We start from the raw sequence: 12,487 nt of genomic DNA, 5'->3' as shown, positions 1-12,487 counted from the left end.
ACAGGTCAAGGTTAGGAGTCTTCTTTTAAATTTACACAGAATCTGCTGATAACAACAGGTTAAGTAGTTCTCCAGAAGCACATAGACATTAGCACTTAGGTCCCATCCCAAAGACTTCCCTCTTTCCCCCACTAGTTCTGGAACATCAAGCCCTGCTAAGGCTTCACACCTTTAGCTGGAGCCCACTGGGTAGTTCACACGCTCCCTTTCAGCTCCTGGTCTCTTCACTAAGTACTACCTGTTTCTATAAGCCCAGCTCTCCACAAAGACACTCATTCATTCAAAAATATATGTCACTTCTCTGCACAATACTCTGTGTTAAATGTTTGAAAATACAGAAAAATGTATCAGAAATGAGATTTTGCCCTTGAGGATGATAAGAAATACACTAAATAAGTGTAATACAAAATAGAAAATCCTGTAAACTATGGCTTTTATTAGGAGAGAGTATGTCCAAATAGGGGAATCAGAAAAAGAGTTTTTCATGAGGGAGAATTTGAGTTTTGTGTAGGATAATGGAATGTATTTAGATAACGAGAGAAAGGATGATGAAAATTCAGGCAGAAGGGATAGTCTTGAGGTAGGGGTACATGAGGAATCTGAAGAAATGTTACTAATTTCAGTTGATTGCAACATAGACTGTATGAAAAATAAAAATAATTTTGGAACTATATTACATAAAGCTAAAGAGATTGAAATTTATGAATAATGTGAAAAACTATTAAGGTTTTCTTTTTTATTCTGAAAAGGTTGTTGACATAATTAACAACAGAATGCTAAGAAGCTTAATTGGGCAAAATGTAAAATTGATTGGAAATAGACATTGTAGAGAGGGAAAACAATTAGGACAGTATTGAGAGAGGTCAGGAAAGAGATAATAGAGGCTCAGACTTGGAAAGTAGAACAGAGAAGAAGGTTTGGAGGCAAGCAATAATGAACATATGATAGATGGGAAATTTCAACCTTTTGGAAAAGGGACTTAAGGAAGAAAAATGAATGAAAAATGACTGAGTTTTGAAATCCACATGAATGAGAAAATACTGTAATTTATTAGAGAAATTGGAAACACAAGGAAGAATAGGTTCAGAGTGTAGGAATTCTGGGTATATGGTGATAAACGAAGTTTCAGTGGTCTAACAAAAGGAAGAAATGCAGATCTGAAGCAGAACAAAGAAGTGGGCATTGAAGAGAGAGATTTAAGAATTCTAGTCATCATATTTCAAAAGCCTGAATGAAATGTCCAAGTTGTGAGGCATTTAGAGAGAGAGAAACACCAAGGATGGATACATAGGAGCCATCTCATTTTAGAAAGAAGAAAAAAGGGGAAAAAGGCATTATACATATATTTGGTGAGTGATTTTTTTTCTTTCACATTTTCCTCAATGTAGGTTGTTGCTTTTTGGAATTAGCTTTCTCCCTCATCTTCTGGAACATCTATTCTTTGAATTGTATTCAAGAAGTTATTCTTGGGGACTGTCTCCTAATATGTACTTTCTCTCACTGGGACAACAACCACAAGATCCTCTGACCCCCTTATTGATCATCAATAAAACAGGTGAATATGGGGCTAAAATGCAACTCCTAAATGTTCTTGTTGACAGAGTCCCCAGAAAACAAACCATAAAGAAAAAGTAACTTCTATATGTTCTATTAGAAAGCAAAAAGCAGCAAGAGGGGATTTAGAAAGGTGAATCATTGACTGACCTTTGAAGACTTTCTGTGTCCATTTGGTAAGTTTATGCATTCCTGGGCTCTGCAAATGTCTCTACCAAATTTATAAGAAGATAGACAATTAATTCCCACAAGGATTACAATGTTAACTGGAATTAATACTTCTTACTTTAGCAGAAATTGGTAAGTAAATACCCATGCTCTGGGGAAGGTAACCTTGTCAGATCCATGACGTCAGAATAGATTTTGGAACCTCTGCATCAGTTCTGCTATTTTAAGAGACTACTTAGGCAGTAGTTATTGTCTGCTATGAGTGATGGCATTTAGACTTTTTTAAAAATGTTGCGTTATATTGGATTTATCTCATTCTTACATCCTTTGATCTTTACCTTCACGGTAGGGTCAAGTGTTGATAACTTTATACATTCATTGAAGAGGCAGAATATAACTTTGGAAGTGGATGCCTTTGGAACTAGAAATGGTACAGATGACCCATCATACAATGGTGCTATTATTGTGTCTGGTGATGAAAAGGTATGTTGGACTTTGTGGCATTTTAAAAGAGAAATTTGAATAATATATATCCATTGACATAAAAGGCAAATTTGACACAAACAAACATGATATTTCTCATTTTTGTAATAGAACCTGGACTACAATTATTTGCCAGAAGTAAATAGATAATGAAATGCTGTTTTGATTTTATTCCTTATTAAGTTGTATGGTTTATTTAAGTCTTAAATTGTATATGGTTTATTTAAAGTTCATTTGAATCTTATTAACAATTGTATTTCAACTCAAATTACATTTTGGTGCTGCTCTAGACATGTATCTGATAAGGCCTGTTATGAACTACAGCTCCAGTACCCAAGAATTAATATTATCTTTAATTTTTTACAATGTATTTTTGTGTGATTTCTTATGGGAAAAAAACTCAAGTCTTAGCTGTGAAGTTTTACACAAATGAGTCAAATCTCCAGATAAATATTTATACTCAGAAATCTGACAATTTAATAAAAAAAACAAAAGTTGCCTTGGTTCCTTGCAACTCAAAGTGTGGTCCATGGACCATGATCATTGGATCAATTGGGAGCTTAATAGAAATGCAGTATCTCAGGCCCCATGTCAGACCTACTAAGTTTGAATATGGGTTTTACTAAGATCTGCAAGTGATTGTATGCTCTTTGAAGTCTGGCAACATTTAAAAATTGGTACATTTTACATACAAATGTAAATTTCTGGCTTCTTTTGAAAAATCACTCCATATGCCAGTTCTGGCAGACTACAGAACAGCTGAGAAACAGCTGCCTAATTTAGAAGTGGCATTTACTTTTCAGTTTGCCCATACTCTATACTCCTTCACTCATTGATATTACCGATCTGGATCTGGTAGTGTAGGAGTTTAGATGGAGATCCCTATAGTAGACAAATGGAAACAGATGAGAAGATAGTGTTGATGTGTAAATCGGAGCTCTTGGGTTGCAAATCTTGACTATTTGTAGCTCCAAACAGTTTTCAGATATAATTTCTGTGCCAAAATACAGTGAGATGTTACATTCAATCAAACCAGCCCTTGATATGTCCTAATCAAGTTAGCTTCCAGTATGCTCAGAAAAACAGTTTTAAGAAATGCCATGTTTAACATCAATGAACATTACTCTCAATAATTAAGTTAGATGCAATACAATTTATGATTGCAGAAATGATTTCTCAAAGATTGCCCACATTTTGGGCAATATAGATAATGAATTTACTTTTATTCTTTTTCTTTGGGGGAGAACTAATAAAGTTTTTATTTCAAATGCAAAAGTATTATATTTTTTTTTAAAGAGATTTTACCTGCAATATTGCTATTGCAAGCTCAGGATTTGTCAAAGCCTATGATTTCACTGCAATAGCTGCTTGCCTCCTGCTTTCTATGCACACTTTCTTCACTTATAAAAGAAATGTATTGTGTTTTGAAACAAAGTCTATTTTCATGTTAAAGTGAGCTTACATTGTAGAGTTTTATAGTATCGTTGCTAAAAATCATTTGAGGTATTTTTTTGGGTGAAAGTTAAAGGCATAAGTAGCCAAATGGTGGATGATATAGTGGGTAGAAACCAAAGTATGGGATTCCTTGAGGCATATTGGGAATTTACCAAATAATAATGATGATGGTGAGCTTAATCTTTAGCCTTACTGTATTATCAATAATTTGAAAGATTTTTCTATCATATTTATTTATTTAATGTTGCATTTGCTTTCTGAGGACTTAGAATTCATATTTTTTATATTTTAGGATTACAGATTTTCAATAGCATGTAATACCAAAAGGCTGAATTGCTTTCCTGTCCTCATGGATATCATTAGTAATGGGCTACTTGGAGTTTTTAATTCCTCAGGACACATTCAGACTGACAGAAGCACATATTTTGAAGTAAGTATAATATCATCTCACTTATACTGAGCCATCAATAGCTTTCAAGAAAATTCTTGAAGTGCTGAATTCACATATTAATTTTATGAACTGACTCCAAAATATGTTTTATGTTGTTATATGTGTATATCACATATATATGCATATAAGCATATGTTTTAGTTTCTTTGGCTGCTCAAGCAAATATCATGCAATGGGTTGACTTAAACATTAGAAGTTATTTAAGGTTAGGAAAAACTCCAAATCAAGGCATCATCAAGTTGATGTTTTCTTTCTGAAGACTGGTCTTCTGGGGCTGGCTGCTACTGATCCTTGGCCTGGGCTCCTCTGTCACACGGCAATGCACATGGCAGCCTCGCCTGGCCTCTCCTTCCCTTCTGGATTCCACTGACCTTCAGCTTCTTGCTTCCCATGACTTTCTCTCTATCTGTCTGAACTTCATTCTCTCTATAAAGGATGGAGACCTATCCTGATTGAATTGGGCCATGCCTTAACTAAAGTAATCTCATCAAAAGGCCCTATGTACAATGGGTTCACTCCTACTGGAATGGGTTAAGTTTAAGAACATGTTTTTCTGGGGTACATAGCTCCAAACCAGCACAGTGTATATGATATATATGTGTGTATACATACATACAAAATTTGGCAATGATTAATAACATTGTAGCTTTGTTTCAGATGACTTGGAGCAGCATAAAATACATTTAGTTGAGAAAAAGAAATGAGAATTTTTGATCTTAGGTCTATAACCATCTTTGACCCTAAGTATTTGGACATAGTTGAAAAATCCAGGATCTTTTGGGCCAGACCACCCTGAATGTCGCTCCATATTGTGTGACATTCATGAACAACTTAACTCCTTGATTCACCAATCTGCAAAAAAATACAGATAAAACTGTATCATAAACTTTTCTTGAGTAAATGATACAATTTGAGCACCAGATGAAGTTAGCCAAGTTATTGTAAGGACAATAGATTAGGCACATAAACACTTAGAAAATTTACATGTTGAATAAATTGTACTTGATATCATTATTGATATTAACATTATTTTTCCTTGGGAATGTGCCAAATGAAACTTTTATTAAAGAATGTTCAGATTGGACTAGATCGGGGACTGGCTGTGATAGAATTAGCAGCAGATCTTGTTTAAAATATAAATTCCCAGGCCTGCTCAAATCCTGAGTCAGAATTTCTATGGGTGGGAAGAGGGGTAGACATGCAAATCTGTTTTTGAATCACTTCTTTCATTTTTCTGTATGACTCTCCCTTTACCTTTTTCAAATGGCACCTTGGTATATTCTATAGCATCCTGATCACGTTTGTTATTAAAAATTAGTCCAATACAGTCCACAACTTGAATTTCCTATCTGATTCAACTTAACTCTGGTAGTCCTTGATTCACCAATCTGCAAAAAAAAAAAAAAAAAAAAAAAATACAGGTAAAGTAGACCACAAACTTTTCTTGAGGAGTAAATGAGGCAATTTGAGCACCAGGTGAAGTTGGCCAAGTTATTGTAAGGACAATAGATTAGGCACATAAACTTAGAAAATTGTACATGCAGGTTCCATTTGTGGCCTAAATGACTTGGACTGGGGTGGGAAGTGGTGTGATTTTCTCTTTCATTCCCCCTTACAGTCTAGTGCCTTGGAGAGGAAGAGGAGACTGATCTAGATCTTGGACTTCCTCTTCTTGTTTTCCTTCTGGGTAAAACACTGCTGGGCTGGGAGTAGAAAGGATGGATGGTGGCATAGATAATCTTCCTATAGATTTACAGCTTGGGAGATATCCATGCTCTCTTTAACTGGATATGCTGCTGATATCATCTATTTATGTGGGTGATCACAGCCTGGGTAATCCTGGTGATTGTCTCAAGGTAGTGTTGAACTTGACCGCAGTCTCTTCAGTAGATGAGAACACATTCAACGATGCATGGCAGGGTCTCCCCCAGGCCACAGCAGAGAGGTCCACACCATCAGGCTTTCTCCACTTTTTGTTGTTGATTGTTTGGCCTGGCCATCACGCAGGTAGCTCGATAACTTCTACCCCTTCTTTAATCTTTGTGCTTCTTCGGAAAGAGCTATAAATACTGTTAGGGTCCTCTTCCACATCATTTGAAAGTTACAAAGATCTGGGGTGTAATGGGGGTTTTCCCATCTTCATAAATATATTATCCATTTCCTCTCAAGCCACACTTGAGCAGTCCTCCTTCCTTTTGAAATCTCTAGAGCAGAAGCAGTGACTTCCTGTTCATAGGTGGCCCCAAGTTAACTCCAAATTTTACCATGTGCTTTATATGTGTTAACACATTTAAATGTCCTAACAAAAACAATTAAGAAGGTATTGTTATTATTATATTTTATTAGTGTATTATTATTCTAATTTTACAACTGAGGAAACTGAGGCACATAAGGGTACCAATACATTTCCTTAGCCAGTAAGTAGACTGGTCAATCATGTGGATAACCAAGGACAGGGAGTTCCCAAGATTGAGCAAGTGACCTGCGTTCCCACTTTTAAAAAGATTTCTTAACCACAAAGCATTTGCTATCCACCTGTCCAGCTGACCTTGAGTTCCTATGTGAGATAAATATTCCCTCCTTGAACTATTCTCACTGATTTCCCATCTAGTCCCTGGCATCCTCCCTACAATTAATTTTGCAGACTAATTTTCCTTTTCCCTAAAGCACATAACTTGCTGTAGGTCAGACCCTGCTTCTGACACCATTCAGTGGCTTTAGCCACTAGTCACATGTCCTGAATTGTTTCCGCCCCGTCATTCCTGCATGTCCTGACCTGACCAAACCACCCTGCTGCTATCAGGTGTCTTGATGGGTCCCTCCAGCCTGAGCCCAACCAAGCACTGACTGTGAGCAGGTGTAGTCTAACATGGACATTATATGTCATTTATGAGCCAAGCTGGCCGTCAAGACTAATTGTGAGTTTCTCATCTCCAAGAGCTTCTGAATCAGGAAAATCAACAAGGGTGATTCCAGGCAAAGAAATAAGATAGGTGAGGTGGTCCTGGGTGCCCTTTCTTCCCCAGGGCCTCATTTCCACATATGCATCCCAGAGAGGTGCTTTTAGGAGGGGAAAAAACATAAAAGGAGAAAAGTAAGGAGACCCCAAAACTTGTGGCTGGTACCCTCAGATGACTTATACTGTAGTAAAGCAACGGTTCATAGACCAAATCAAGTCTTACAGGAAAACTCATGGCCCCTTCAGCCTAAATAGAATTTTGAATTTTTTTTTAATCCAGTGCCTTTATGTGAAGTATGTGTTGTCCATTTTTCTCCAAGCCCCATCACTTTTATGTTCTAACATCCGTATGCTTGATTCATTTATTTCTACTTCTCAGGTCTCTGAAAGTCATTTGAATGAGCTACTCCTGTATTAGCTGTATTAGCTGCTGAATCAGGGAAAATGAATTTGCATAAATGTTGAACTGAACTTATTTAGCACCAATTTCTGAGAATAGCAAAGCAGCCCCTCCACTACAGCCCACAATCTCTACTTTTTATTAAAATATCAGTCTAAATGTTATGATCATACGTTTCATGCCTGCCTCACTTGTTATGAACTGTGGGACCTTAGCCAATTCATATAACTGGGTTGATTCTGCTTCTTCAGCATTGAGTTGGCTACATGTTCAAAATCCTATTGCCACAATGCAGGGTTGAGAATGAATGTGGGTAAGAAGTGGCAGATAGGACCTCAGAAAGTGCTTTGGGTGGTCAGACTGATCCATTTATTTGAAGGATTTAGCAAATATATATATATATATATATATATATATATAAATGAATTGTATGGCCAACTGCCATCAGCTCACAGTGGTCTGCATGATTTTAGGAGCACATGTCTTATGAATATGGGTACCTGAGTAACGCCTTCTTCTGGATACCAGTGGCAGCCTGTTTTACTCCTTACATTGCGATGAGCAGTATCGGAGACTACAAAGTAAGAAAAGTAACTCAATCCTTGCATATTTTCAAAAGCCAATGTCAATAGTCAATATATATATAGTCAATAGTCCTTTAATAATGTATGCATATGAAGGTGGTACAATTAAGTTTTTGTGTTTGAAACAGTAAATAACCAAGCAGTTAATAACAGGTTGCCTGATAGGAAGGCAATGCTATTTTTCTTAAATAAATGTGACTTCAGGAAGGACAGCTTAGGAGATATCATCAACTAACAGGGAATTACAACTTCTAGTTGATATATCACTTGGAGTTTTATTTTAGACACTTGGCACTGATGCAATCACAGCCCATCTCTCAATAATTGTTACCACTTTCCAGGGGAAGGCAGGAGGGTAAAGTCACTCAGAGAGCACTGACCAACTCAGGCACTTCGACATATTGTCAGAAAAGACTGTCCTTCATTATGTGATGTTTTTGTATAAAATTTAAGAAGCCTGAAACAGAGTGTGTTTGCCTCTCCTTTGTAACTCTGATGCCACTGAAAAGACTTCTGGTCTCTGCATTTAGCACCATCAGCTGATGCTAGTTTGGTGCTGTTGGGCTTTGCAAAAATTCAGGAAATGTTTCTGACTGTCTGGAATTAATTTTCATTCATTCTGCTCTTAAACTGTCCCTAGCTTTAGAACTTCTCTCATGGGAAACACAAACTACCCCTCTTCCTTGACTTTTACAAGACCACATTTTCACCACCTGCTTTCTATTGCTTTAGTCACTCTTTCTAAGGCTCCTTTTGGAGTCAACTTGCCTGGGCTCACCACCGTCAAGCTGTATCACCATCTGACAGTTGCTTAATCATTCTGTCCCTCATTTTTATTATCTGCACAATGGGGATAATAGTTATATCTATTTGAAATGGCTTCCTTTGAGGATGTGGTGAAATAATATGTGTGAATCACTTAGAATAGTACTTGGCATATAGTAAGTTTCCCACAGTTTAGTACTGGGACTACTTTTCAGCTCTTTTCAGAATTCTGGACTTCCATATATAGCAGCTGCCTTGATTTCTCCCCATATGTGCCTAATAGACATTTCAAATGTAGGCAGAAGAAACTCTTGATTTTTCTGTCCAGATCTGCTTCTTTCCCAATTTTCCCATCTCATTAGATGGTACCACTATCTACCTAGTTGCCCTGACACAAAATTTAGAAGTTATCTTTGTTTCTTTTTCTCTTTTACTATACATATTCAATCCATTCGACACCACACTCCCCACTTCAGGGCCTTCTCTCTGCCTTCTCCTGACTTGTCACCTGTTAATAACTACTCATTGTTCAGAGCCTAAGTTAGGTATCACTTCACAAAGGAACCCTCCCTGACAATCCCCTAATTATAATTTATCTCCTTTCTAAAGACTCTCATAGGACCCTGAAACATTCTTCTTAACACATACGCAATTGAATTATGTAGCTATCAGCATACTTGTTTGTTTATTGTCTTTATTCCCTCCATCCCGGAAATTAAACCCCTTAAGAGCCCCATGACCAACGCAAAGCCAGGCATATGGTATATACACAGTAAATATTTATTAAAAACATTAATGAATAGGAAACTTCAACCTCTCTAATCTGTTCTTTCTATTATTCTCTTCCCTGCCTCCTTTAGTTGCACTGTCTCTTTCAGGATATTTACCTGCATTCCAATTTTTTTTCCTAATGAATCTCTTTATATTGACTCAATTTCCCATTTTAATTTTTAATTGCTATTGTGCTTTACTGTTATAATAGCCTAAGTTATATTTTTAAAGACCTTATGTTAACACAGTCACTATAACAATAAGGCTTGCAGTGAGTCACTCAGTAGTTTCCACAATGCAATAATGAAAAATATGACTTTCTTCAAGACAATAGAAGTGCAGCATTTTAAAGAAGTCTTGCTTGTGCCAACCTAAAGAGGTGTTTATGAAATTGACTAGTTAGATAACCATTTCTTAGACCCCCAAAGAGAATGTCCATTATAAATGAATAAAACTTAAAAATCTTACGGGAAGTTGTAAAACTATTTGTGCTGAGCCTTTGTGCAGTTTTCAAGTCTTCACAGTGCCAAAGGAAAGAATAGCTTTGGGAAGCAAAGGTGTCATCTTAGTCCAGAATGGAACATGAGCTAGTGACGTTGGTGTATTTTCCCTTTGGCAATGAAGTCACCCTTGTTAATGGTTTGACTGGCATGAGGCTTCCAACCCTAGAAGCATCGAGTGTAGCAAATGGCAGTGGCATTTGCCGAATCAGCACAGTGTTTATAAAAGAGAAACAGCAAAATGACTGCTTTCATGATTGTATTTTCACAATGTTTCAAAGCTCAATTTTTCAGAACCTTTGATGTTTCTTCTATTTCTTTATCAGAAAAAAATTCACTCCCAGCTACAGATTTCAGGCCTCTACCCTTCTGCTTACTGGTTTGGGCAGGCGCTGGTGGATGGTCCTCTGTATTTCTCGATCCTCCTTGTAATGCAAATAATGGACTACATTTTTAGCCCAGATGAGATTGTATTTATAATTCAAAACCTGTTAGTTCAGGTAAGTGGCAAAAATGGCAAGATGAATTTGTTAGACTATTTTTCATTAATGCAATAACATTATTAATCTTAAACCAAGAACTTCAAGTTACTTGTGGTGAGGTATAGTTTTGGCAAGTTGAGGTTAAAGTATGAAATACCTTTCTATACAGCATTTTCTTTACCCAAACTTAATATTTCTATTTCCAGATCTTGTGTAGCATTGGATATGTTTTATCTCTTGTTTTCTTGACATATGTGATTTCATTCATCTTTCGCAATGGGAGAAAAAACAGTGGAATCTGGTCATTTTTCTTCTTAATTGTAAGTATGTATATGGTTCACATTCTTTTATTTTTTAACTTATTTTCACATAAATCTAAGAACTTATGTTTTAATCTTTGCAGTAAGCAGAATGGTAAATTATTATTGCTCTCTAGAAAATTTGAATTTTTCTACGATAACCATAGGCATGAAAACATACTCTAAGTGTGGGTGTGTACTATTTATAAATTGGTGACCTCCAAACATGTCTGCAGCTCTGAACTCTCTTCTGTATCTAGAGACTTCTACCTCAACAGTTCACTTATAATTTCACCTGAATATGTAAAAAGCATCTCTATGACCACATATCTGAGGTATTACCGTCTCTTGATCTTGTTCCTCCTCTTTCCTTACTATATTACTTTATTGTACTGCAATCCACCCAGCTGCTTGCTCATGCCAAAACTCTAGAATCATCTTTGATTCTTCTCTCTTAGTTTTTTCCCACATTCAATTCATTTGCAACTTCTTTAAACTCTAAACATTTATTGAGTCTGTTTGCTGCTTCCCAACTTCACTGCCACAACCATTGTCTAAGCTTTCATCATCTCCCATCTAGTCTTCCTACTTCTACTCTTCCCTTCTGCAATTTACAGACCACTGGCACAGAAATAGATAAACACATCACTGGAATCAAATAGAGACTCATATATATTGCATATGAAATTTATATTTTAATATCATAAGAAAAAAGATGGTGTGTCTAACAAAAGAAACCAGTATAATTGGTTCTCTAGCTGAAAAAAAAAATGGCACTAGACTCCTGATTCATTCTAGGTGCAAAAATCAATTCTAAATTGATTAAAGATTTAAAGTTTTTAAAAAGTATAAAATAAAAATATCTGGAAAAAAGACAAAAATTAAGAAAAGGTATTTATAACCTTGGGGTGGGTCAATTTTTAAAGCAAGATTAAAAAAAAAACAAAAACTTGAAGCCATTAAAGAAAATATTGACAGATTTTACTGTATAAAAATTAAACAATTATATTGAAAAACATCCAATAAAAAATCAAATACCCATAGTCAACTGCAAAATATGTTTGCACAGATATGACAAAGAATTTGTGCCTCTTTTATATAAAGAATTATTACAAACTATTGAAATCACAACAAACATGAAAACAGAAAATGAAATGAACAAGAATCTCACATAATTAGTATTAGAAAACTCTACCTCATTAGTAGTTGTGCAAATACAAATTGAAACAAGTACACTAGTAATTTAGTTTTACTTATTTATAACATCCTGCATTAATGAGGAGTGTCATAATGTGCACTCTAATACATGGTTTTGGGGAGAAGAGATTGTCAAAATCTTTTTGAAAAATAATCTGTAGCTTCTGTGCAGTTTTAAATGCACATAAATTTTAACCTGCAACTACACTTCTCAGAATCTCCTCTTAAACACTGAAAGTGTCTGTATATGAAGATTGATGTAGAAAATCATTTTTAAGAGTATAAAATTAAAAAAACGCATTTTCTTACGGCAAAATTGTTAAATTGTTGTCCATCCATTCAAAGAAATATTATGCAGCTATGAAAATGCATAACTGGCATGACAAAATTTAAATGGTTTTCTGTGTCCTCTTGTGAAA

The 12,487-nt window shown here is 35.8% G+C and overlaps 1 protein-coding gene across 8 annotated transcripts in view; it reads left to right on the top strand.

Moving 5' to 3' along the window:
- Nucleotides 1–12,487, top strand: part of ABCA9 (ATP binding cassette subfamily A member 9) — a 62,989-nt gene that overhangs the window by 33,961 nt on the left and 16,541 nt on the right. For 7 of the 8 annotated variants that reach the window (XR_005212737.1, XR_005212738.1, XM_037809504.1 and 4 more), the window contains 6 exons: nucleotides 1,389–1,555; nucleotides 2,072–2,205; nucleotides 3,953–4,090; nucleotides 7,944–8,051; nucleotides 10,417–10,590; nucleotides 10,779–10,892. Coding sequence is in view for 6 of the 8 variants with exons in the window: in XM_037809504.1 (XP_037665432.1) it covers nucleotides 1,389–1,555; nucleotides 2,072–2,205; nucleotides 3,953–4,090; nucleotides 7,944–8,051; nucleotides 10,417–10,590; nucleotides 10,779–10,892 (835 nt within the window). In the remaining 2 variants the exon portion in view is untranslated. The remainder of the gene's footprint in view (nucleotides 1–1,388; nucleotides 1,556–2,071; nucleotides 2,206–3,952; nucleotides 4,091–7,943; nucleotides 8,052–10,416; nucleotides 10,591–10,778; nucleotides 10,893–12,487) is intronic. The other variant, XM_037809506.1, reaches the window with a different exon arrangement.

The sequence above is a fragment of the Choloepus didactylus genome, chromosome 18, assembly GCF_015220235.1.
Source record: "Choloepus didactylus isolate mChoDid1 chromosome 18, mChoDid1.pri, whole genome shotgun sequence".
Lineage (NCBI taxonomy): Eukaryota > Metazoa > Chordata > Mammalia > Pilosa > Megalonychidae > Choloepus > Choloepus didactylus.
Note: the sequence above shows the minus strand (reverse complement) of the source record. Positions and strands in the feature narration are given on the sequence as shown.